The sequence below is a fragment of the Seriola dumerili genome, unplaced genomic scaffold (assembly GCF_002260705.1).
Source record: "Seriola dumerili isolate Sdu_G_001 unplaced genomic scaffold, Sdu_1.0 BDQW01000088.1, whole genome shotgun sequence".
Taxonomy (NCBI): Eukaryota; Metazoa; Chordata; class Actinopteri; order Carangiformes; family Carangidae; genus Seriola; species Seriola dumerili.
This window is the reverse complement of record NW_019174343.1, coordinates 7,591,843-7,617,529: the sequence shown is the minus strand read 5'-3', so window position 1 is coordinate 7,617,529 and position 25,687 is coordinate 7,591,843. Positions and strand designations below refer to the sequence as shown.

General features: G+C 43.0%; 3 protein-coding genes and 1 pseudogene across 3 annotated transcripts; 3 read left to right on the top strand and 1 right to left on the bottom strand.

The window, feature by feature from the left end:
* Positions 1-5,185: 5,185 nt before the first annotated feature.
* On the bottom strand, positions 5,186-8,707 carry LOC111221774 (protein snail homolog Sna-like). The gene is made up of 3 exons (XM_022745326.1): positions 8,452-8,707; positions 7,402-7,920; positions 5,186-6,655 (listed from the first exon to the last, which is right to left on the bottom strand). The coding sequence occupies exons 1-3, from the start codon at positions 8,525-8,527 to the stop codon at positions 6,471-6,473; spliced, it is 780 nt and encodes a 259-aa protein (XP_022601047.1). The 5' UTR covers positions 8,528-8,707; the 3' UTR covers positions 5,186-6,470.
* A 5,616-nt stretch (positions 8,708-14,323) lies between these two features.
* On the top strand, positions 14,324-17,473 carry LOC111221590 (annotated as a pseudogene).
* A 126-nt stretch (positions 17,474-17,599) lies between these two features.
* Positions 17,600-18,375, top strand: LOC111221589 (glutathione hydrolase 7-like). Its single transcript, XM_022745043.1, has 4 exons — positions 17,600-17,708; positions 17,793-17,930; positions 18,037-18,127; positions 18,224-18,375. Exons 1-4 carry the CDS (start codon positions 17,655-17,657, stop codon positions 18,373-18,375), a joined length of 435 nt encoding a protein of 144 aa, XP_022600764.1. The 5' UTR covers positions 17,600-17,654.
* Positions 18,376-19,546: 1,171 nt separating this feature from the next.
* On the top strand, positions 19,547-25,612 carry LOC111221813 (ubiquitin carboxyl-terminal hydrolase CYLD-like). Its single transcript, XM_022745385.1, has 14 exons — positions 19,547-19,632; positions 20,014-20,522; positions 20,798-20,927; positions 21,349-21,590; positions 21,692-21,860; positions 22,564-22,696; positions 22,894-22,998; positions 23,317-23,396; positions 23,498-23,564; positions 23,643-23,775; positions 23,872-23,980; positions 24,101-24,219; positions 24,310-24,514; positions 24,766-25,612. The coding sequence occupies exons 2-14, from the start codon at positions 20,088-20,090 to the stop codon at positions 24,969-24,971; spliced, it is 2,133 nt and encodes a 710-aa protein (XP_022601106.1). The 5' UTR covers positions 19,547-19,632; positions 20,014-20,087; the 3' UTR covers positions 24,972-25,612.
* Positions 25,613-25,687: the final 75 nt, after the last annotated feature.

Genomic DNA, 25,687 nt, shown 5'->3' with positions numbered 1-25,687 from the left:
GCGTCAGGGTTTGGGGGGTGGGGCGCTAAAAAAAAAGAAAAAAAAAAACCCTCTAGGAAAGCATTGCAGTGCACTTTAATAACTGCCTATGTGCTGAGCATCACTTTCATTACCCTTTGTGCTGCACACACTTATGCTAAACTGATAGCACAGGAAGTGGAATAGACGATTTCATTGAAAAGCCCCGCTGCCAGCACTCACTGTCTTGGGAGAGGAGGGAAATGGAAACCAGATGTCTGAGATCCACCATGAATATGTCAAAGCTCTCGGACTATGTCAGTTCCTCCATGTCCCATTGGTGGACTGAAACTTTTCTGCACTGTCATCAGTAATGTCTATAATACTCCCTCCCTGTGGATATCTCAAACAGTCTTGGCGGCAGCTACAACTCGGAGACTCCGGGAAACAAACTTCTCTGTTCCAGAAGATGATTTTTTTTTTCTGTTTCTTAGGTTTCAGACCTCACCGCATTCCTCAAATTTCAGGGTAACTTCCCATATCCCAAGGCTCAGTCGGGTGGCAAATCTCTCAGCACTCCTTTGTGGATAGATTGCTTTCTCTTGCTTGAGAAAATAACAAGCTATAGAGTAATGACTTAACAAGCAACAGGATAATGGCTTCAACATGTGCAGGACTGTGCGCATTAGTCTGTGTGCGTGCATAGATTTGGGATTGTGCGAGTGAGTGAGTGAGTGTGTGTGTGTGTGTGTGTGTGTGTGTGTGTGTGTGTGTGTGTGTGTGTGTGTGTGTCTATTGTTTGGAAACCAACTGTGCACAATCAACTGGCTCTCTGTTAAGTTGGAGTTGTTTGAAAGCTGGACTGCAGATGAATAGATCTCTCTCCTCCAGATCTGGGGCCTTGGAGCCGTTTGGGGAATCAGCAGCCCTCGGTGCGTCACAGTGACAGGGACGGCCTGTGGGGTGTCAGTGGGAGTGCCGGGTGTTTTTCATCATAACCAGCTGCTGCGTAGGCCTCCCACACAGAAGAGCAGTCCTTGGTGTGTACGCTTGTGTGTTCACCTAAGTTTGTGTGTTTGCATCAGAGGATGTTGGAGACAGTATAAAAGCATCTGTGGTGATTAATGACAATTTGACAGCTGCTGAATGTAAATCAGTGTGAGAGTGTGTCTGTGTACATGAAGTGGACTGTTGGTGTTTACTATGTGTTTTGATCTGTTCCTGGGGTGCACTGCCTCATGTCTTAACTTTCTTTGATCTCCACTGGAACAAATGGGAAGTACTTGACACCTCAGCCTTTGACAAACTCTTATTGCTGCTCTAAACATGCATCTCTTATACTGGTGTGGCTTCAAGCCCTTGGGAGACTCTTCATGGGAAATGACATGGTGTACACTCTATCATGACTCAATTAGCAATCCCCTTCGTGTCAGTGATATTCATGTGTGCAAGACATTTAATCATGGCATGACCCAGCTTGCCTGAGTAGGTGGCTCTCCCCTTTCACACACAGGTTTGTGACTTTCAACAAACTAAAAAACTTGAAAACTAAAGAACCAGTGGGGAGACAATCAGTTTCCCAGCGTACAGTGTGATGCTGTTTACACACTGTAACACTGTGACATGCCCCGACAGGTGGGCAGAAATCTACATCACCTCTTTCATAATACTCTGACGAAGCCTCCGGCGACAGCTCAACGTCCTTGTGCACCTTGTCTGGGAAAATGTGCTCAGGTGAATTCCAGCGTAGCAAGCAGATGATATTTCTACCACTGTCAGGCGGGTAGAGGCTTAACATGTGAGGGTGACTTTCTATGTTTTTGGCCGGTGTGGCTCTATGGTCAGTCCACCACATTGGTCCAGACTGATATATCTCAGTAACTGGATGGGGATTACATGGTGTCTGCAGTGTCACCATAAGGTTGACATTTGTTGTTTTCTAGTGAAAGCACCACTATGACGTCAAGGTTTTAAATAGGCCAGTATACTTTGCTTATTAGAAAATGTTACCTAACTAAGATGGTGAACATGGTATCTATACCCACTAAACAGCATTATTATCGCTAAACAGCATTATTATTGTGACGCTAGCATTTAGCTCAGAGCACCGTTCGGTTAAAAATAGTCACATTAGCATTATGATCATTTGTTACGGTCAGAAGAAGATTTGTTCTGGTTGCTTTTGTGTCCAGCAGACACACACTGCTCCTCAGCTAGTGAGATGCCACACAAGAATTTGGGAGTAATGATGGTTAAGAAAGCTGGGTCAGGATACTCTCTGAGAATCTCTTGTTTCCTGTCCCAGGGTAGAAGTTGGGGTTATTTTCTCCCTCCTTCTCCTCTCATGTCCCATCAGCCCTCAGCCATCAGAGAACTCAGGCGCCATCCATCCCTCTACCTCTCCCCCTTCTCCTCTCTCTCGCTATGCTTCTCACTGGCATCGAGTCCGCAGCAACACATGTCTCTGATCAAGTCCAGCCTGCGTCATCAGTTAGTAAACTCCAGGCTCCAGGAAAACCAACAGAGAGCACATTCATAGCCGGCGACCCTGTGACTGAGTGTGTGATTCATTACTCTTTAATATGCACCCCTTACCCCCATCCCTTAACTCACCCAACCACTTCTCCAATGCAGCCTTGGGGCAACTCCACAGCCTGATCAAATCCATCATTAAGCATACTTGTGGTGTTACCGCTGTTGGCCTTATTTACCACATGCAGCGGCTGTGTCTCTGGCCTGTTTGCAGCTCAGTGGAGAGGAATTAGCTCTGCATTCTGACATTTACATCAGTACTCTGAACTTAACTGTGTCAGAGACAGACAACAACGGTGCAGAAGATCTTCCGGGGACAAGGACTCCCACCAAACTTGGACAGAGAAAGTGATTAACATCAAATCATTAGAGGGTAATGAAAAGCTCTGCAGTTCTAGAAGTAACATGGCAATGCGGTCACGCTGTATTTGGATTGTTCACTGCTGATAATCAGGTAAAAATGGCGACTGACTTTCAGGTGACAGTCACATGTGAGAACGTCAGCCTATGCCTATTCAGTGTCTGTGTTATGGTTCATCTTGAGTAGGTCATTGACAAGCACCAGACTGAACCACAGTCTGGAGTTTAAGTGTCTGAAGGTTGTTCCTGGGAGTTTTCTCTCCAGGTCTTGTGTGTCATGAGTGCAGGATGAGTCCTGTTTATGAGATGCTGACAGCCCCTTCCTGTCTCCCAGGCTATGAGACCAAACTGCTGCTGCACCGAAGGCCACGCTTTAGTTCCTGGCCACCCAACTCCACCCCGAAAACTTGGCTAAAAGAGCAGCATGGGTGGGACAGCTGATGGGGGGATGGGACATGGCGCTGGCACTGGCAAAGTGCAGCAGCAGCGGCAGCAGCAGCAGCAGCAGCAGAAACAGCACTTGAGCTCTGCAGCTCCTCGGCCCAGGGCTGCTTTTTTGGGTAAAGTAGGCCAATGTAAACTCCCACTTCCTGTCGGCCTTGTCTCAGAGGGGGAGAGATGATCCTTCTGTGAAGAAGGAAAGGGCTGCTGCTCTGTAGGGACACACACACACACACACACACACACACACACACACACACACACATAAATAGAAATACAGCAGGCAGAGAGTGAGTGGGAGAGTGCAAGCGAGTGAGAGAGCGAGGAATACACAAACACAGTGGGGTTCAGGAATGTTAAACACATGCTTTATGGCATAAATAGCAGCCACTTTTGGTAAATTACAGTGAGTGCTCTGGCACTGTAAAGCACACAGCAGGAAAACGCTCTCAGATTTCAGATCCAGACCCTCCACTCTCCCCAAGGAACAAGAAGGGGAGCATGTTATGTTTTCATTTCTCTATAAAAAGGCAGAAATAAGTACAGCGACGTGTGATGCAGCAAAGATTTGAAATGTATGAGTTTATTCTGGCAAAATGTGGCTCTGCTGCAGTGTTGACCTCATAAGACTAGCAAGATGAATTCAAGATGGGCAGAATTGTTGATATGTAAGAATATACATTCTTTTTAAAACCCCCCACTTACTCTGCAGAGGCGGCACCTCATCAATAACGAGGTGATGAGAGACTGTACAGATGAAGATCATCAGAGGTGGTCAAACAACAAGCAAACTTCAGAGGAAAGTGTAAACGAGAGACTTGTTTCTATTGTCTCAGCAGAGCTAACACCCTCACTTCTGGACATACCAGCTGACATCATCAAAATAGGACTGAGCTAACCTCCAACAGCTGAGATTTTAATGGCCCTTTTATCCATCCAAGAGCATCCTGGGTAAAAGACACGAGAGCATAATGGCCAAAAAGGAACCACAATGAAGAACTCTCACATTAGTTCCACATTAGACCTGGTTGGTGCACAGATGTTTGAGAATCTGTATAAGCCGTTATGTTTGAAGCAGTGAGTGTGTGAGGTGAGTCACTGCTACATCCTACAGTGGTGGTTCTGGCTGGTAATGGTGTGTGCACATTTCCCTGACTCAGAGGGAAATAAGGAACTGTGCCGTGGAACAGCTTACCTCACTCTGTGCTGGCTCGACTGGGCCTCAGCCCACGCACACCAACTAACTCACTGACAGACTGACTGACTAGTGGCTTGACTTACTGACTGAGAGCAAGAGGAGCCATGGGAACCTAAAGCTCCAGTCTGGGCAGACTCTGACTCACTGTCTAGGCGGAGGAAGAGGAGAATGTTATACTCTCCCTGAGGAGGAAAAAAATATACACACACACACACTGCAATCATGGACGTAGCTTACTAGAATTCCACTTTAGGTTCATTTCAAGAGCTACAGAGAGCACGTATGAATCCACATTAAATCTTGGGATTGATTGAAAACACATGTTGACTTTCAGTCAAGTTTTCTTTTAACCGTACACGCAAACATGCACTCACATTCACATTCCCAGCAGTGTTTGCACAGTGACAGTGAGAAGTAGGTGGCAGGTGGAAACTGGAAGCAGGTGCATTCATTTGTTCCCATCCATCACATGGTGTGTTCACCTGCACATCTGCAATTTTACTTCATCACAATGGTCGGTTCATGCGCCACGCCTAATGTGATGATGTTGAGCAGTTAATGAGCAACCAGAACTTTTTATATCTAACGTATCAAGGGCGCCCATTTCCACATCATATCAAAAAGGAGATAAAGGTGTAGCAGTGTGGACTTTTTACACTAATGCAAATGACAGGGCAAGTTTTAATAAACATAAATTATTTTATTGAATGGAAATTTATCAATTACATATTACAAGAAATAGATGAACACACAAGCATAGTACAAAATTGAAATAACACATCTGCACATTGCACTATAAAACACTGCCATAAATTGTTTCGGAAAGTTAAAAATTCATCTTTGTAGTGTCCATTTACAGGGTTTGATCACATATGAGGAAACCATGTCTTCATGGTGTAAACTTTAAAAATCTTTGGTCCCAGCCTTATTGCATTTTCAAACAGTTTGGTGCTAATTTCTACTAATACTGCAATCAATGGTTTTCTACTAACTGAGGTAAAAAAAAGGCAGTTTTGGTTTCAAAAGCAAAACAATTTGAAGGCACAAACTCATTTAAGTTACAAAATATGGCTTTGGCTGGTATTATTAACACTGTGGTAACCTTGAGTGCATGGCTTACATTGTCATCCAGGTTGCAGTGGAGCTGCAAAAATGAAGCTTCTTTGGAAAATAACAACAGACAGAACAGCTTTTCCTATCTCTGAAACTTATCAGATTAAAGACAAGGTTTGGATGTAGTCAAAATAGAAGCTTAAAAGGATCCCCACTGGTGGAAAACAATAACTGATGCCATTCTTTTGTGATGACATGCTTCCTCTTTTTTTCTTAAGCAAACCAAGGGCAGTGGAAGTCACCTGCTATCAACCGGCGAAGGTCATGGCTGTAGCACCTGTTAGCACCTCGTCTATCTACACCACAGTACCAGGGACAGCTGTGTGTGCATTTGCTTTTGTGTGTGTGTGTGTGTGTATGTGTATGTGTATGTGTGTGTGCGTGTGTGTTTTGAGGCACGCTGAGAGATTTATTCCACCCACGCACCCCTACCTCTCAGCAGCTGTGTCTAGGCCATGATCCTGAGTTGGCCGGCACCAGGACAGAGACAGGAAAGAACACCTCTTACCCCTCTGAGTTCACTACATATTTGGTCTTTGGAATGGGCACAATAGCAACAAAGGGGCTGATATCGAGTGAGTGTCAGCATTGCTCAGTTCAGATTTGGTCCAGCCTCAAGACTTGGAAGAAAAAATCTGCTCCTCAGCTGTTTTTTTCATGTAACAGAGAAGCTAAGAGGCTTGTAAAGTCAGATCCATAATGAGGCTTGATTCCCTCCAGGTCTCTTAAAGCAGGCCATTTCACGCTGTTTGTGGCCTTATGGGTCATCAACAGGCCAGCTGGGCTTGTGTAGACCCCCTCTCTGTGTCCACCAGCCCTCCACTGCCCTGAGCTCTGAATGGGTCCCTCTGTCTCTCTCCATGAAGTCTCACACCGTGGTGGAGCAGCACCCCGAGGAGCTGTGTTTCTGCAGCAATGACATGCGGCTGAAGGTGCGAGAGCAGACGCCACACTGGTACTTTTTCACCTCAGCGTGGGTCTGCAGATGAGCCCGCAGGTTGGAGCGGTCAGCGAAGGCCCGGTTGCAGTGGGGGCAGGAGAATGGACGCTCACCTGGACAGAAATGGGTGTAAACACATGTCATATGACTTCACTGGTACTCTCTTTAGATGTGGCTATAACGACTGACGTCATAGTAACAACAGTCAGGCGCCTCTGAGTTCACAAGAGCTTCCCATTAACACCTCACACACACAGACACAGACAAACACGAACACACACGAACACACACACACACACACACACACACACACACACACATTCTGGAGATAATGAAGAAGCACGTGGTAGGCTGGTGGGGTCAGAGCCTGACTGAATTAGCATGATTCAATAAGAGCCAAATGAGATTAGCATTCTGACAAGTTGCTGCAGGTACTAAGTGCTCACAGATAGTGGAGAGCCTTCAGGGCTTCATGTAAACCTTTTGTCACTCATGTGCCTCTATTTTGTCGTCTTCCCCAGCCAGCCGTGATAAGATAATTAGATGACGAGTCATTGTTGCTGGGACATTAAACACAATGGGTGATCAATGAGCACAGGGTCTACACAGGGCTTCCCTATGTGACAATGTCTGCTGATCAAGTGCTGAGCTCATCAAACTGATTGTCATGGATATCCCTTGCGGTTACTTCACAGCCCCAGTGATGAGGGAGTGACCTGGTGACTCACAATGACAGCAACTCAGATGTAGATTCACTGTTTTACTGCAACACGTACACTGATTTCCTCAATCATGAATTGTAAACTTAGCAGATGAGGGAGGGTGTATAATGTAGAAATTCTGTAAACACAAATCTTACCTGTGTGTGTGCGGATGTGGCCGCGCAGCAGCCATGGCCTGGAGAAAGCCTTTCCACAGGTGGTGCACACACAGGGCAGGGTGTGTGAGCGGATGTGCATCTTCAGAGCCCCCAGGCTGGTGTACTCTTTGGGGCAGTGTTTGCAGAGGAAGGCTGGCCTGGCTGCTGTGACGGGGGCCTCTCTCTCCTCCTCCTCCTCCGGGGGACTGACGTGAGCCATAACGCCAGTGCATTTCATCCGCTGGCGAGGGGCATATGTGTGTACGGGTTCGGGGCTGGGGGGGTCTGATGTACGTCCTTCATCCTCCTCTCCGCTGCTGCTGGCGCTGCTACTGAGGCTGGATGGGGAGCTGAGGTCCAGGGGGCCTGGGGCAACAGAGGGCTCTGTTTGGGAGGTGGGCAGGTAGAGGGTGGGCAGGACACTCAGGTCCCACACCAGACCTGTTGTGAAGCAGGTGGCAGCAGAGGTGTTGTCTCCTGATGTGAGCTCAGCAAGAGGATATATCTCCAGTGAAATGTCTGAGAAGAAAGGGAGGAGGATGGTTAAAACACACAGCTGGTGTGGGACAGTAAACCAAAATTCAGTAACATTTGATTGAATTATAGAAGAACAGACATCAGGTTCTCCATTTGAATGATACTTCACATACTTTCAACAACTACACATACTCTGTTTGTACCTATTTTGGTTGTAAATTCTTGTTTTTCTCTACATTTACTGAGCATGAAGCTGGAGCCATGGGAGGGTTTCATGGGCCGTTTCCTCCCACGTATTCACAAGGGCTTGTAACATGAATGGTGCTCTGTCTGGTTGCAGAAAGGGGGGAAAGTGCATCTAACGGGCCCCGACTTGAACGGGGAGGTGCCTGGTTTGTAGTTGAACCAGGCACAAATACATTCAACTTAGAAAATGTAGTTTCATTTTACTATAAACGAACAAATACACTCAAGAGAACTTTTTTTTGTTGTTGTTGTTTTTAATCTAGTTTGCGCACTTATGTAAGGATGCCTCCACAACCCATTCAAGAATAAAACAACTTCTCAACTCACCATTCTGACATTCAAGTTCACTGTAGTTTGGCTTTTGTTTGGCGAAGTACTTCTTGACCAAGAAAGATCGAGGCATTGTCCTTTTTGAGCGTCAAATAACTGTGCGTAAAAAGTAGGCTATCCTGTGGTCACGACGCAAAAAGTTTCACCGAAGAATAAAGAAGTAGATCAAACCGTGGTCCTCGGATCCGTGGTGAACAGAGATATATCCTCCTGTGGTCCACAAGTTACGGTGGACTTGAGCAGACAACTGAGAGTGCAGCTTTCATGAAGAATGACTAAATGCTGGCCTCTGTTCTGAAATACTCTGACACAGGCGGTAGGGGTGTGCTCGCCCCGAGGGCCCTCCCCACCTCCCGTATCACCGCACAAATGCGCAGGAAGAAGCCTTTCTGCTCACACACTTTACAACAACAAAAACATGAGTCTCACAGCGTTTAAAGACGGGAATCCAGCGGCGCTGACCCGCAGACAAGAAAAGGTGAAGGAACTGTAGCAAATGACTTTAATTACTGTAAGAAACTGACCGCGTGAGTGTCATAAAGTATAGCCCCACACTGTGGCACCGTATGCTCCAATTATCCAGACGTGGATGGATGGATGGCAATGTGATTAAAACAACACCGGGGCTCCTAGTGTGAACACTGGTATTAGGACTTCATGTTGTTTCCGATGTGTGCCGAGAAACATCCACTCATCCATCCTTCCATTGTATTGGACTATTCGTCAGTCTAGTCAAACGTGACTAATTCAAAGTCTCCAGTTAATTTAACCTGCATGTCTGGATGTGACGATGACACTGGCCTGTGCCCATTTTATCACACAGCCAGTTACCGGTGTTACATGTGTAGCCTAATTGTAACTTTCATTAAAGTGAAATTAATTAAGAGGACGGCACTGACTCTTCTTTGGTTAAAATAAGACTGGGCCATGTTTTAACAAAGTGATTATTCATTTGGTGGAGTCCCGGTCTCATCAGTCCTTTGACCTGCCACCTTCATTTATTAAAATGACACACTGATGCACTTGTCACTGTATCAATTGCAGAGCCTTCAACAGCTTCATTAGAGTAACTGCACCATCTTCTGGAAGAAAGTGAGTAATGACACATGACCAGTTCATGCCAAGAAACACTAGGTGGCGATCTATGACAGATGTTCACAATTAATCAGAGCAGGATTTCAGACTTGTCTCAAATGTGAAATTACATCTGCCCTCCGAGGTCAACGGATGTTTCTATTAATATCTTTGCGATAATAGATATTAGAAATATGGTTTGAATGTTGTTAGAATCATTTGACTCCTAAATTTCCGTTTCATACTCTTCATATTCCCTTTCAGATTGTACATGACTCAAAGCCAGAGGTAGTAGGCCTCTAAGCAGGCCTCTAAATTTTGTTTAAAAGCAGAGTAACAGACAACGCTTCAACTCAGTGATTTTACAAAATCTCATTTTAGGCATTTACTAAACATTTATCTACTATTTCATTCATATATTGCACTATTTTTTTTATGAACCTAAGTCCCTAAGACTTTGGTATACCCATTTCATCCACATCATCCATGTTTTCACACGAGATTTGGAGAATTTCAAAAAACTGGGCTTCAGTTTTAACAAATAAAATAACAAATTATTCTTTTGCATAGTGCAAAGAGGGTCAAATAAAGAGGTCTCATTTTAGAAAGAGCTGAGATAGTTCTGAAAATTGTAATATAAACACTTTTGCAACCTTTTAAAAGGCAAGTTTAAGAAATAATGTAGGCTGGAAATTGAGAAAATACCCTTCGACCTCAGAGGGTTAAACAAAGTGTGACTTAAAAAGACCTTCTTGCTTTCGAATTGTTCTAACAGATACAGTAAAAAATCAGTCCTCACTGTCCTCTCCTCATCTTCATTAACAATGAAATATGGACTGAACTGCAAAATACTGTGATGAATAATAAATTGCAACACTTTAACAAAACATTTTAATCACAGCAGCAGTAAAATCATTAAAATTCCCCTTTAATGTGTTTTTCTTATTATTACTTCATTTGGATGTTTAACCATTGTGCAGAATGATGTGTGTGCAGAGTTTGACACTGGAGCTGCTGAAAACTTGAAGTTTCTCTGTGACATGACAATTAGTTTTGGAAGCCATATGGTCAAATTAAATGAGTGTGATGTGGAAACCTGAAGCCACCAGTGCACATAGACTGAGAACTGATATTCAGTGATGTAGGAGACATAATGTGTCCAGTGTAACATTTTGAGGCTTTATTACTCAAAACAGAGTATTGCAGGAGTGTCATATATTTTTCTGATACAGAATAAGAAGTGTGTATATGGGAAAAATTGGTGTTTCATTTGTACAGCTTACAACATATAACTGTTGGCAAACTGGTGCAAAAGAGGCTGCACAGTGGCATCTGGTAATCACTATGATCTTACAGCCAAACAGTGAAAGGTTCATTTCTTACCTTGATGCTTTTTGTGTATCTTGAGGCTCAGTTCGCTTTCTCCAGACATGAACCATAAATTTCCTCTCACAGCCCAAAGACATGACTTTGTTTGACTGACTTCACTTTGTATAGACTTTCTGGAGGATGTGGAAATTGTCATATAGAATTTGAATTTTTGAATTTGACTTGTGTCACATCATCTTGTGGCCCTTCACCAAGGACATCAGGGATGGACACCTAGGACACTTTCAAAAAGCATCAATAATATTTGCAGTGTGAATATGTACCTGAAGTACTCAATGTTAGATTTTACCACTACAACAGCACATCCAATGAAGGTGAAGTTCTCCACTCTTCACCATTTAACAATGGTGGAGACAAAGAGACACCCTTGTTTCTGGCTTTTGTGTTGGCCTGTAAATACAGCATAATAATAAACTTTCCAAAAGCAGCTAAACTTCTAAACCATCTTTGCAATCATCCATTGAACAGAAGCGTCTCACCGCTTACTTCTGTCTTCACTACGAGCGTTTTATGTTTTCACACAGCCCGATACTCTCCATTATTGAGGAATATCTCGTTGTACTTTAGTAGTTACCATTCCTGTGCCTGGCAGCTGCGAAGAGCCAAAGAAGTTTGTCGGGAATTATCTTGACAGCACAGTTTGATCTTTGACGAGAATCAAACTAAACCGCAGACTCACTCCGCGGCCTCTGATTGGTTGTTTTGTTCGTAGGGGGCGGGGACATGGGCGGCTCCTCTGTTTCCAGAGATCGGTTGAATATTTGAAATGTAAAACAACAGCCTTGTTTGGGTGGTGCAGTTATAATCTTTGGGCTTTTAAAAACCTTGAGATATCTGTGAAAATTTGACACTCCACTATGGTCTGCGAGTCAAACTGAGAGACACAGACGGCAGGTAAGAAAACGCTGTAGAGCTGCAGCTAATTTACAGCAATACATACGGTAGACAAAACAATAGGTTGTCAGCATTACTATAATAGATATTGGACACATTTTGTTCACGTATTAACCTAAATGTGATGTGCTGTGTACTGCTGGTTGTCACTGCCTGTCTGAGTTAGTTTGGTTGCACCTGTGGACATTATAACGTTATTAATTCATCCCTGAGGACACTATGATGCTGAACACAGGATGTATGAAATGCGTTTAAACTTAGAAGTTAGTAGTATTTTTTAATCCTGTTATCTCTCCCATTATTTATGAGATGTGTACCGAATTGCATGCCACTGAGTGTAAACACAACACAGTAGCAATATAACACCATTACAGTTACCGTGCACTGCGGAAATTAATTCAGTGTCAGTTATAATTGTAGAGCAATGGCTCATTGAAATCTGCAGACCCAGCTTGGCACTGACAAGATGTTTGATAAAGGGAGCCCCTCCCCCACATATCAAGAACCAGATGGACGCTAACAATGAAATTCTAGGGGGATTGGGAATCATTATTCAAACCAATGCATTTGAAGAAATTTCATTGGACGTCCCAGTCAGCTGACCAAACATTGCCTGAATTTTGAAACATAATCATAAAGGAGGGGTCTCATGGCATCACCTACTCCCAAACAGTCAAAGATGAATTAGTTAGAGTTACTGAAGCGAGGCAGTGATGCTTTATGATCATGCCCATGACTGTTTTTTTCTTGTCTGAAGCAGCTAAAGACACCTGAGCCTCCTGCTGTACAAAGAAAGGAAGGAGGACAAAACACACCAAGGGAAGACAAAGGAGAGATGTTCAAAACCATCACCCGTCTGTTGTTTGGGGGAGAGGAGGAGACCCCTGAAGAAGTCAAGTCTGGAGAAGTGGTGGAAGAAGAGTGGCTTGTTGTCAGTCATCAAGGTCGGCCATGTAACTGAAAAACACTTAATTTCCCTGAGAAACTCTTATATTTAGGATATCTGTAATATGACAAAATAAATACAAATAAACAGGCATTTGTTGTAGATCACTGATGTTTTCATCATTACAATTTGAATGGTAGGTAGGTAATTGTAGGTAGGTACAGTTGAAATCAGATCACAGTAATCATAAAGACTTACTTATTACATATTATTATTGACATAATGTTATTTATACATCACAATCATGCTGATGTCATATTTGATGGCGTCACGGAGGACTTACTTTTAAGCCAAGTAAGGATCTAAACAGAAACATAAACAAACTGAAAAAGCTTTTTCCTAAAGGTCTGTTTGGCTCATACCACATGTTGATTTTTCAGTAATCTACCTGTTATTTGCTCAGCCAGAGAACCGTGCATCTTAATGTTATACATTCTTACTGTCTACTCGTGTGTCCACAGAGACAAGTTCAGCAGAGAACCAGGATGCAGAGCTGACTGACACCCAACCATTAAACTCTGCTCCTCATGGCAATGCAGTTGCCAACATGGAAACTAATACAAGGTGAGGAGGCAAGAGAAATGTTTCTCTCTGTAGGCCTGGTAGAATTTTAACTTCAAGAAATTGTCACCATATTAAATTAGAGAGAAAAAAAATACTGACTGTATTTAAACTGTAACTACAGACTATTTCAAACTTTGCAGTTAAAGCACAACTTTATTCAATTTCCGACCCGTTTAACTTCACTTCTCTCAAGGTTTTTAAATTCACAAACTTGCTTGTGTTTCTCTCCAGTGTATTAGATCCAGAGCCCACAGTTCAAAGCAGCAGCACCACCAGTGGAGCCATCTCTGACCCTTTCTCTCAGCCTAAAGCTCTGGCAGAGTTGACACAGTTAACCTGCAACCAGAAGGCTAAGGCCTGGGCAGAGCGACACCACATGTCCCGTAACGCCATTCAGCGCCAGAACCGTGTTCACCAAGGTGTCCAACACCATTCCTTCCACCTCCAACAGCCAGGGCATCGCAACCTCAGCCACTGAAGCTCTGGTTGTAAACCAGGAAATAATCTTTAAGTGTACATCATACACAATAAACACACACTATAATACACACACACACACACACACACACACACACACACACACACACACACACACACACACACACACACACACACACACACACACATTAGAGTTGACCAAAAAAGCATTACTCCATCTGTTTACACACTTTAAGTTTTGTGCAGATTTAAGCTATAGATCTGATCTAGATTTAACTCATTATAACACTTGACAACTGATGCCAGTTACTAGGCAGCTACATTATAACCTGTACTGTATATGAATTTGGATGGAAGATGTTTTCTTGTTTGTGTGCATGTGAATTTATACATGTGGATGAGAAAAGTGCAGCCTATGCAAAATGTATCCTCAAAGTGATGTGATTTGTGTATTGACATGCATTTACTTTACTAAATGTACTTGGTTTAAAACCTTTTATACAGCAATAAAAAGTATGACTTTGCAGCTTGTGCTTTATTTATGAGTCAAATCCTAATGTCCAAATGACACTGAACTACCCACAGTTGACAGGTGCAAATGTTGAGATCTCATTGGTTGGGAGGTAATTGCACCTGCTGTGCTCAATCACATGTTATTCTGAGGGAGGAGTGCTGTTCGTGTGGCACAATAGTGTACAATAAGGAAGGTTCCTGTTTTCTTGAATGGACTTTGCCCTGTAGTGAATACAGGGAGGATGGATGTTTCTCCTGAAACAAAACTTAACAAGCAATCATGTAGTTACAGAAGTTTTGCTGATTCATGTCAGTTGGCTGATGGCTCATCATGCGGTGACTTCACCTGTGAACTGAATAAAAACCACGGTGAGAGGATACAGGTACAGTGTGAAGTGATGGTTTACAATCATAGTTCTCATCACACAAGATGATGCTGGATTTCTTTCCAATTTGAACCTGCCATGATGCTAATTTGCAGCACTGCAGGTGTACACCTGATTAGATGTTGAGGGAGAAAACTGAGGACCTGGGCTGAAAACTTTAATCAAGACCTGCCTGGCAAAATCACCGCATTTCCACTGCTAAAGGTTTGCATGTTGTTACCTTTCTGCTGCCACAGATCTCAGCCATCTCCCAAAAGAGATCCCTCTGAAGGAAATGGCCTCTGGTAGCTCAAATCTGTTTGGACAAAGCCTGTCCAGCCTCACAGAGACGGACAAGGACAGCTCCAGCCTCATGCCTCTGTGTGCTGTGTCTATCATCTTTGCCACTGGAGTGACCATTGCTTTGATCCTGCATTGTTATCTGGGGGAAAGTATGGTACGTCATGTCGTATAACACAAGTTAAAACACCACAGCATTATTTATTCTCATCCCTGTCGCTTCTCAGGTGTTTGTTAAAGGTGTGTTGGTGTCGGACCATGAGCGCTGCACTGCGCTCGGTCAAAAAGTCCTTCAAGATCACGGATCGAGTGTGGATGCAGCCATCGCTGCTGCCCTGTGTCTGGGTGTTGTGCATCCACACGTGTCAGGTATTGGTGGGTATGTAACTGACTGGTGGTTCATATGCTTGCTGTAAAATAACCACAACTGTCTCATCTGAAATTCATCTCTTGTTCTTTCTATAGAGGTGGGGTGATTCTGCTTCATGACATCCATAAGAATGAAACCAGGGTGATCAATTTTCAGGGAACTGCGCCTAAAGCACTGACAGAGGCGGTGCTGCAAAATGTGTCAGAGCTTGAGGTAACATAGGTGGGGACAAGCTGGGGAAGGTGGGAGCATTAAATGTTGTTGATTTCATTGTTCAGCTTGTAAACACCTATAATATGCTCTCAGGCAGGTCTTCAAGTGGGAGTGCCAGGTATGCTCAGAGGGTTACATCATGCTCACCGTCTGTATGGGAGGTAAAAGAGTGTGGATAAAGTGATTTCTGTTTACTGGTGTTTTTTCCTAGTGTTTAGTTTTCAAAGTCAAACACGTCAAACATGTCAGACATGTCTTACCACAAAATCACTGCAGTCTGTCGTGGGAGGATGTGGTCAACAGAGCAGCTGCCGTCGCCAATGAAGGTTTCAGTGTGTCTTTCAGTCTCGGTGAGTCAAACCGCCTCTTGTTAACCACATACATAATATAACCTGATAATGTCACCTGATGATGATATACCAGGATGCAACTCTTTGTATTCTTCTACAGCTGAGGCTATATCAAAGGTAAAAGGTGAGCAGCTACCACAGCGTTTCAGGGAAATGTTCTTCCCAGGCGGTCAAGCTCTACTTCCTGGTTCATTTCTGAGGACGCCCACTCTGGCAGGAGTCCTACAGGCCGATCTGTCAAACTTTTATGATGGGAACTTCTCACAAGAGATAGTGGATGAGGTAAATGACACCCAGATATTAAACAAGCTGGTGTGAAATCTCATTTTGCTCTGAGTTTAGGAAAGACATCACACATCTTTCAGTCGTTTACCAGCCGTCTCTGTGGTTTCATACAAAGGTGCAAACAAATGGAGGGGTCCTGAGCAGAGAGGACATCTCTAACTACTCTGTAGAAGTTGAACAACCACTGGAAGGACTGTATAATGGTATAGACTAAACTTTGTTCCCCCAGTATACCAAACAAATGTGTATGTATTCTTGATACCTTCATTTATTTTGTGTTACTTTTGTCTCAGAGTTTATAATTCAGGTTCCCCCTCCCCCGTCTGCTGGTGCAGCACTGATATCAGCTCTCAGTTTGTTAGAGGGCTTCCGTCTCAGTGAGAACAATAACACAGAAAATCAAACAGACCACTGGATTGCTGAGGTACAGGATTGCAACCTTAACCTTAATATCACAAGACTTTTTATATTATGGCCGAGTTAAAACAGTAGTGCTAATACATGAAAATACATAAATATATATATATTTTATATATATATAGGCCCTGGAAGGAGCTTTAGCTATGGCCAGTGGTTTGGGTGACCCTAAATATAACTCTTCATTGGCTGAGCTGCTCTCTGACATCCTGAGGTAAACTACACTAAGGGATCAAAATAGTGATGCAATTAAAGATGATTTCACTGCTGATAAATCTGACTGTTTTCATAATTAAATAAGTAAATAGTTTTCTTTATGAAATGTCAGAAAGTAGAGAAAGTTTCCATTACACCCAGAGACGTCTCTAAATGTTTTATATCTTACAAGGCCGACAGTCTAAAAGCCCCGAATATTCAGTTTACTATCGTATATGACAAGGAAAAGCATGAAACCTTCTTCACACTGGAGGAGCTGAAACCAGAGAGAAGTGAAACTGAACTGATGATCAAAATAATGTTTTTGTTGAGTAATAGTTTCAGCTCTAAATCATTTGAAACAATCACAAATGACATTTTTAATATTTTGATATTTAGGTGTCACTTGCCTATAACTGCTTATTTTCATATCTATTTTTTGTGCCATTGTTTTGTGTTGTAACTGACTGACCACTCTACTGCACAACACCAAACTAACTAATCATTACGTCGGGCATTTCAGCGAACTCCCTGTTCATTTCCTCCCTGCTTTTGATAAAGTAAGATTCAGGCCGAGAGGATCGATTACTCCCACACATCTCCGCGCAAGCACTACTCCACAATCCACTCCCTCCAGCCTGAGCTGCAGGCTGGACAGGTAGCGGTCATGGGACCAGATGACCTCATGGTGTCGGTGGCAAGGTGATGGCGTTACTGCCCACAGTCTGACATAAATTATCACACGAGGAGGTTATGCGTGGTATGTGCTGCTGGGTACACTGACATTCTTCTGTCTTATCTACTGTCTTTTATGATCTTGTAGTTCCTTAAGCAGACCATTCGGAAGCAGACTCATAACTCCGTCAGGTGTTATTCTCAACAGCCTCATGCTTGATTTCTCCTGGCCAAATAAAACCAGAGGGCAATTCCAAACCAACCAGGTGCATAAACATTCAAAATCTCACCTAATAAAATCAGTCAGTTACAAAGTATTGACTTAAATCTGCTTTTCATTTGTGCTGTAGAGAAATGGAGTCCAGCCAGGAAAGAGGCCCCTGTCATCTGTCATGCCCACAATAGTGGTGCCAGCCTGGCATAAATGTGGGATCTACATGGCACTGAGCAGCACAGGGGGACACAAGAGTTTCAGTGCGACCACCCAGGTTTGATCACTTTACATTATACAGGAGTTTGGATTCTGATTCAGTGGTGGATGTTTGGATTTTTAATGTAAAATCATTTACCATGTGGACTTTTTGTGTGCTTCAGGTGTTGATCAGTGCTCTGTCCAACCATCAAGAGAAAAATGAAAGCCTCTCCCTGAAAAGATTCCATCTGCCAAACAGACCTCTTTTTGACTGTAAGCATGTGATACAGTAGTAGCTGACCTTTGGCTTTATTGCTGTCACATTTGTAATTTTTTTCATATTAGTAATTTCCTGTTTTCCCTCATCAGCTGACTCTCCAGAAGAGGGTGTGCCATTGTTGCATGAAAAGGGCCACGTAGCTCAAAGAGTGAAGACAGACTCTGCTGTCCTGGGCATTCTGAGGAACAGAGATGTCATTAAGACCATAGCAGTACCTGAATTATCTGATGGCTCATCATAGTTTTATAGTTCTCATGAACTTTAATTTGTTTTTTCAGAAACAGTTCCCAAGGCCATATTTAGTAGTAACTGGATAAGTTGTTATTGCACCGAATTATGTAAGTTTATGGTTGTTGTTCTCCAGTGTTTGACGGCGTCCTGTTATTGTGATCACCAGCCTGCAGAGGGCAGTCCTCCAACAAGTACTTTCTATTAAAGAAGGCAAAATTGTCTATTCCTGTAAATCGTCTTAAAACTGATTCAAGGAATAACCATGACAAACTTGAGCTCCAGATTTCATCAGTGTGTGTTTTCTATAAAGTAACACAGACATGTCTGATGCAGGGCTGAGGAAACATGAGCACCATGCATGCTGAAGAAAATGACGGCTGTTATGTAAACTGATGTGCACTCAAGATACTATCAGACATGCATACCGGCTGTGTCACAGGGTAGAACACATCACATGTGTCTGCGCGCACACAAACACGTCACTCAAAACACTGTACTCGAGGCATTGCTTACTGTAAACATTTTGGTCAATAACTGTTTGACAGTGTATCATTGCAGCCACCGGTGAGTAATGTTCCAGTGATGAGATGTGATCACGACATGGTGACCTCATGTAGTTTAAGATGAAAACAAAACCTCAGTTAGTAGAAAATGAAGACTTGTTGACTTCAGACTATATTCTGAGAAATTAGGCTGCACATGAGCATTTAGGTTTATCTTACTGTCAAGTCCAGTTTGTATAGGACACTACATGAAGACCAGAGTCAAGGTCATGAGGTGGATCTTAAAATGTGTCACTACATATATGTAGCTAAGAAAACTAGGGAACAACAGCTGTAACAAATAGAAATCTCTGCTCTTTCTTAGTATAAATGTACATTTCCGTAAATACATCCACAGCGAGAATATGTGGAATAGAAAATGTTGAACACAGCATCAATTTAAAACACTACACTTTTGGGCCACTTGCAGGTATGTTGCATGTAAAACTAGCAATCAGCTGTAGTAGTCAACAATACCCTCCCTCTTCTTTACGCACAGTCTACAGTCATGAACTGCTGCGGAAATCTTGAGGGTGTGGAGGGCGGAGAGTGTGTGAGCGTCGGATGTTACATGCGGGTCAGCATTTAAATGCGTGCAGGGTGCTCCCACCTCCTTCATAGTAGTAAAAGGGAAGAGCTCGCTCACCGCCGGACCCACCTGCCCTTGTGTGCAGTTCAATTCATGCAACGACAGTGGAGTAATTGCACTTGACAGATAAAAAGCAGTAAGTGAGACAACGGTTTTCCTGCGTTTCAAATGCTAAACCGACTTTGTGATGAGTTTTAACAGAGTTATTAGAAATGCGTTGAAGTCCAGGGCATGTCCGTTTGTTTACTTAAAAGAGGTGGAGTGTCATGGATCATATAATCAAGTTAGCTCTTGCAGGGACTTAAAATAAATAGGATTTTTTTTCTTCTTTTTTTTTCTTACATGAGTTGCCCAGCAATGTTAACTGTATATACTGCTATAGGTTTTATAGCATATCATGGTGTTTATTCTGCCAGTGAGAACAGTTAAACAGGAAGTTATTAGTTTTTATTCGAAATTGTTATTTATTTTCTCCCAACTTACAGTGAACTAATGTACCTCTGTTGTATCTCTACAGGTTACCTGCTCCTATAAAGCACAATATCTGCTTCAAAACTGTTCAGCAGTACTGGAGGAAGTAAGGGGGTTTCAATGGAGCCCAAAACTGTAGTGAAGGAGAAGTTTTTCATCGTGATACGCGGGAAGTCGAGGAAAGGCTTCTGCCGAGGATGTATAGGCCGTGTGGAGACAGAGACGCAGCATGGGGAGCTGATGGGACTGCTCTACTGCAGTGGCTCCAACGCAGGGAGCCCGAAGAGCGGAGGCATCGTGAGGAGAGAGGACACCTACCCTCTGACCCGCCACCAGGCCCAGCTACTGCTCTTCGTCTCCTCCACAAGCAAACGCCTGGAGCTGCTGTGTAACCCTCAGCTGTTCTCCGCCATCTGTGAGCTGTCTCCGGATGACCTGGTGGTGGTGAAGCACAAGAAGGGCCACCTGCCCGGGATGGTGAAGAACCTGATGCAAATTGGGAGAAAAGAGAACAAAGACGACCTGCACTTGCTTGGCTTTGAGGTGGAATTCGTGGTGGGTGAAGCCTGTTTTTTTTTTTTTTTTTCACATGTAGCATCAATGTGTGGGTGTCTTTATATAAAGCACGGGTAGCAGAGGCATAATTATAATTATAAGGTTAGGCAAAGTTATCAGTCAAAAGATTGCCAGAGAGATATGAACTCTTGGTGTCATTAGTGCAAATTGTACACATCCACAAGAGCATTGTGTTCTGTAAGTGTGAGTACATACGAGTGTTACATGTCTGCATTTGCTTTTCAGTAACTGTTATGTTTTGTTCTTCTTTGTAGGACAATGATCACAATTTGTCATCCAAGAAACCCGCTCCCCTGCCCTTGTTCAGTGCTGCAGACATCGTCCAGGTGATCCCATCTTACTCCGTCCCCCTCGGGCTGCACTGGAGAGACGGCCAATGTGGGGGTATGTAAAGTCACCAGCTCATCTGCCTCTTTCATAGTCAACATGTGGTATTTCTGAACCACATCATCACTTGGTGTGGTTATCCTTGATTTTATGAAACAAAATCCTTAGTGAATGAGATCCTGCATTTGGAATGTTTAGACCAAACACCTGTGGCTACTGGTGGGGTACAGAAGAAGTTGTCCCAATACAAATCTGGAAAAACTGGTCCTGTTGCTCTGGAATGCAGAACGGTAGATTCATCACATGGTCTGGTGTTTTTTTACACATTGTTCACTCTGAACTGTCTACATACCTCCATATGTAGACATGTGTGATGTTAGCCAGAGGTCAATCTGATGAGGCAACATGTGACAAGTCAAGAAAAAGAATGTCATATGACTTCCTAACCAGCATCCTCTCCTTCCCGCCACCGACCCAGGTCTAAAAAAAGCAGTGACTCGCATCAACTCCATGCCCAGTATAGGATCTCGTGCACATCAAGTGAGAGAGAACCAAGAGCAGAGTGTCATTCAGAGCCAAAGTCTGACCAAGCCTCATGTCCCTCTGGAGGTGGGATCCATGGTGGAGGTGATGTCCAACTCGGGAATCACAGTGTACGGGGTCGTCCGGTGGTTGGGTGTCCCTGCGGGAAAGACCGATGAATGGGCCGGGATCGAATTGGTGAGGCACTAAAATTTTGTATTTTTTTTTTTTTTTTTCAAATTTTGTAGCTTCAGGTGCCTAAGACTCCTTGTATCTGATTTGGTTTTTTATTGTTTCAGGACTATGAGGTGAACGGCTGCTCTGATGGGAAGTACGGAAGCCAGAGATATTTCACCTGCAAAGGGAACAGGGCTTTATTTGTTCCTGTCACAAAGTGCAGCCCTGACAGCAGGTTTGTCTACTCCTCTACAGGAAGGGAGACCCCAAAGCCCACCGAAGCACCTCCAGGTTAGACACTTCTCTTAGGCGCATACACAAGCAATTCAACTGTACACATTACGCACGTTTGATATTATTGGTATAATTTCTTCTGAAGGCACTGTGTGAATTGTTTCTCAGTACTATTGTTATACTTCACCTGTACAAAATAATATTAAGCAAGTTTAACCTAACATCCTTCAGAATTCCTTGTACACTGCACAAAATTGTAGCGTCCTACAGGACGTATCAAACTGTACTTTTGATAAGCATGCCAGTATTATGTTGTACTTTTGGGATAGGTGTTTGTTGTTCCTCGTACTACCTGTCAGTTATAATGGGCAGGGTTGTGCATTAGTGAGAAAAACAGTCACAAATCATGGTTTCTAATTACTTTAACTGACTTTATTTTCACACCCTTCTGCCTCTGGCACAATGTAGAGAAGAGAAATGATGTCATTGGCACCTAAAACAATGGCTGTTTTTATGGCACTCTTTTCATCTGTTGAACATGTCTGACAGTCCTTGAGCTTCCTACTTTGGAAAGGCAGATTAATCATTATCCTTGAAGGCCTGTGTGATTGTGCAGTTGTACTGTGTTGAAGCCTGATGAGAAACTGATGCAGAATGCTATGTTTCTCAAATCTAAAGCTGCCAGTTAAATGAGGGGATCTGCATTAACATGTCATTTAATAGGAACATCTGTTTGTGTATGTTTGCTTGCTGTTTTCAGTTCCTCCATTTGAGGACTCAGAGGAGGATGCATCGCCTATCCCCGAGTCACAGGCCTTGTCTTTGTTGGTGGGAAGGATGAAGGGGATTCAGGGTCACATCAACTCCTGTTATCTTGATGCCACACTCTTCAGGTAAAACCAGTTCACCACCTCTTGGAGCATTTGGCTCTCAAGTAGTGCGCTGTTGCAAACCCAGCTCACATTTAGTTTATTGTCACATTACTTAAAGTATTTGTATTTGGAGGAGATTATATACAGCCAAATGAGCGTGGTGAACTGTATTCAGATAAGCACTGAGGTGATAAAATAATATGGTTTTCTCTCTTCAGTTTGTTCAGCTCATCTGTGACCCTGGATAATATCTGTAAGAAGCCTGCTGACACAGAGCAACCCATAACCTGCACTCTGAGAAAAGTAGTCAACCGTTTACGCAGGTATAAACACTGTCCTCAAGATGGTTTATGTTTCTTATCTTTTTACTTATAATCTAATTTGCAAAACAAGAACATCATGACATTTCAGGAAGTACACTCTGTCTTCATGTTTCAGGTCCTCTACATTCACTAGCTAAGACAGAAAGTGCATATGCTTAAAACTTACTTGCATAAGAAGGTGTGTCTTTGTGTTTACTCTTGAATGTTTTGGTGTATGCAGCTATTCCAGTGTGTGAGTTCTTGTGTTTGCTTACTGATAGCTATTGTATTTATTGCAGTCAAGGATTTTGTTCCTGATAGCTATTGTATTTATTGCAGACAAGGATTTGTCCCTGCTGAAAGTGTGATGAATTTCCGCAAACAGCTTGGCTGCGACACCTTTCAAACAGAGGAAAAGGGTATGCACCCGAATCTTATAACATAAAATTATTAAAAAAAATACATGCAAGTCATTGCAACATCACATATCAAAGCCTACTTTTGTTTTGCTTCACTGCAGACCCAGAGGAGTTCATCACAGTCCTCTTTCAGAAGGTGCTTTGCCTGGAGCCACTGCTCAAGCTCAGGTATGAGCCCGAACCACCCAGTATTGAATATCTTGTTCTATTTGACTGTGTTGTTACTGAAATGTTGTGTCATTTTAGATCGCGACGAGAAACATCTCAGGGTGCCTACACCCTCCAGATCTTTCTAGAAAAAGAGCAGATTGGACAGGTGCCAACTGTCCAACAGCTGCTGGAAGCATCCTGCCTGTCAGGTGACCTCAAGTTCGAAGAGGTGCGTGCTCCTCTTACTAAGCAAAGAAGTCCTAGTAGGTTTATCAATTTTCCCTCTACACAGTCATGTAACCACAATATTACATTTGTCTGTCAGATGCCCTCCTGTCTAATGGTTCAGATGCCAAGGTTTGGAAACAAGTATAAGATGTTTTCTCACATCATTCCCTCCACTGAGCTGGACATCACAGACCTTCTACACAACGGTGAGTGACAGATGTGATCTGCACTGATTCATCATATAGCGTGTGAATGGAAGACTTTCTTTAATACAGTGTTTCTAAAGAACTTTGAGATGCTCACGAAACACCTGCTTTTCCCAACAGCTCCGAGAGAATGTTTTGTCTGTGGGCATTTGGCAGAGTATGAATGTCTTCAGTGTCTACCAGATCGCAAACTGCAGCCAGGAAGAATCAAGCAGTACTGCACTACCTGCAACACACAGGTAAACCATGATCATTTTTGTTGTCAAGTGTCCCATTGACCCAACTTGTGGTGTAAAATTTTCTGTTTTTTTTTTTTTAATTTTTAACAGGTGCACAGTCACCACACGCGACAGGGTCATTCCCCCAGAGATCTAGAGGTTCCAGCAGATGTAGCCTCTGACACTCCTGTTCCCAGACACATGATGCAGTTGTTTGCTGTGCTCTGCATTCAAACCAGCCACTACGTGTCCTTTGTCAAATTTGGCCCTGACCCTCACTCCTGGCTTTTCTTTGACTGCATGGCAGACAGATGCGGTGAGAGAGATTTCAGCTTGTTTCATTTACTATTCCTAATAAGTTATTTCTTGGCCTTTCTTAAATTTATTCAGATGTTCGTGCAAACACAGACTTGTTTTGGTTTTTCTATGAAGTGGTTACCCATGACTGCTTTATTTTCTGATAATGCTGCCTTGACAGTATTAGATAAGAATACGGTCTGACGTCTGTGACTGGTTGTTATCTCATCTTAAGCTGATGTCTAATCTTGAGCCCTCTCTTTCTTACAGGTGACGATCAAAGTGGATACAACATTCCTGAGATCCGAGCTTGTCCGGAGCTGGGTGACTTCCTGTCCCAGTCGGAGGAGGAGCTGGCTCGGGCAAACCCCTCTCAGGCTCCTGAACTAGTGCGCAGGCTGCTGTGTGACTCCTACATGTTTTTATACCAGAACCCAGCCCCGCCACTCTCAAAGCCAAACCATCAGGAGCCTTAAACGCATGAAGAGGAGGACACAATGTTCTCACAACAGTGCCTTAATAACCTTGCATCTCTGCTTAATCAGCAAGATTTTGTGTTGGTTTTTACATCCAAATAGTGGGAACTGAAACGGATGCTTTCAACATCATGGAAATAAACTCTATTTTTCATCAGAAATACAATATTGTAGTTCGGAAATCTGACTTTGATTGCTCTTATTCAAAGCTGATGTTGATATGTAAGGAGAGAAAGAAGGAGCAGTGACAATATTGCACTTTGCACTGTACTCCTCACCCTTGCCTTCTTTATCGCTTGAATGTTTTGCTGTTGTTACATTTATTATTTATACAAAGTTTTTCAAAGGGAATTGTAGCATGTTGATTTTCATGACATTCTCATCTATTTTTTTGTCCTATTTTTTTGTGATGAATTAAAGTTTAAGTCCACTCACTCACTCTGACTTGTTTATATGATGTTATATAATTAAAACTCTGGATTGTCACTTGTGACCTAAAACACTCACTGCAGCTTCTCATATCATTTAAATGTTTTTATCATTATTGATGGGCTGCCTCTTTAAAAACAAGATGTGAAAGGTACATGATTGGCTGCATTTTGTGTACATTAAACAACTGCACTGTGTGCTTATATTGCTAGTGCACATAAATGGATCTTTAATGTAATATTTTCATCAATAAAATGTAAAAGAAATTGCAGTTGGAAATCAGTGAA

Coding starts and splice junctions, on each gene's coding strand:
- LOC111221774 (XM_022745326.1), bottom strand. CDS start 8,527: ATGCCTCGATCTTTCTTGGTCAAGAAGTACTTCGCCAAACAAAAGCCA. Junction 7,921..8,451: donor TGAACTTGAATGTCAGAATG/GTGAGTTGAGAA, acceptor CTTTCTTCTCAG/ACATTTCACTGGAGATATAT. Junction 6,656..7,401: donor CCACATCCGCACACACACAG/GTAAGATTTGTG, acceptor ATTTCTGTCCAG/GTGAGCGTCCATTCTCCTGC.
- LOC111221589 (XM_022745043.1), top strand. CDS start 17,655: ATGCTTGATTTCTCCTGGCCAAATAAAACCAGAGGGCAATTCCAAACC. Junction 17,709..17,792: donor GGCAATTCCAAACCAACCAG/GTGCATAAACAT, acceptor TTTGTGCTGTAG/AGAAATGGAGTCCAGCCAGG. Junction 18,128..18,223: donor AAACAGACCTCTTTTTGACT/GTAAGCATGTGA, acceptor TTCCCTCATCAG/CTGACTCTCCAGAAGAGGGT.
- LOC111221813 (XM_022745385.1), top strand. CDS start 20,088: ATGGAGCCCAAAACTGTAGTGAAGGAGAAGTTTTTCATCGTGATACGC. Junction 23,397..23,497: donor CTTTCAAACAGAGGAAAAGG/GTATGCACCCGA, acceptor GCTTCACTGCAG/ACCCAGAGGAGTTCATCACA. Junction 23,565..23,642: donor GAGCCACTGCTCAAGCTCAG/GTATGAGCCCGA, acceptor GTGTCATTTTAG/ATCGCGACGAGAAACATCTC.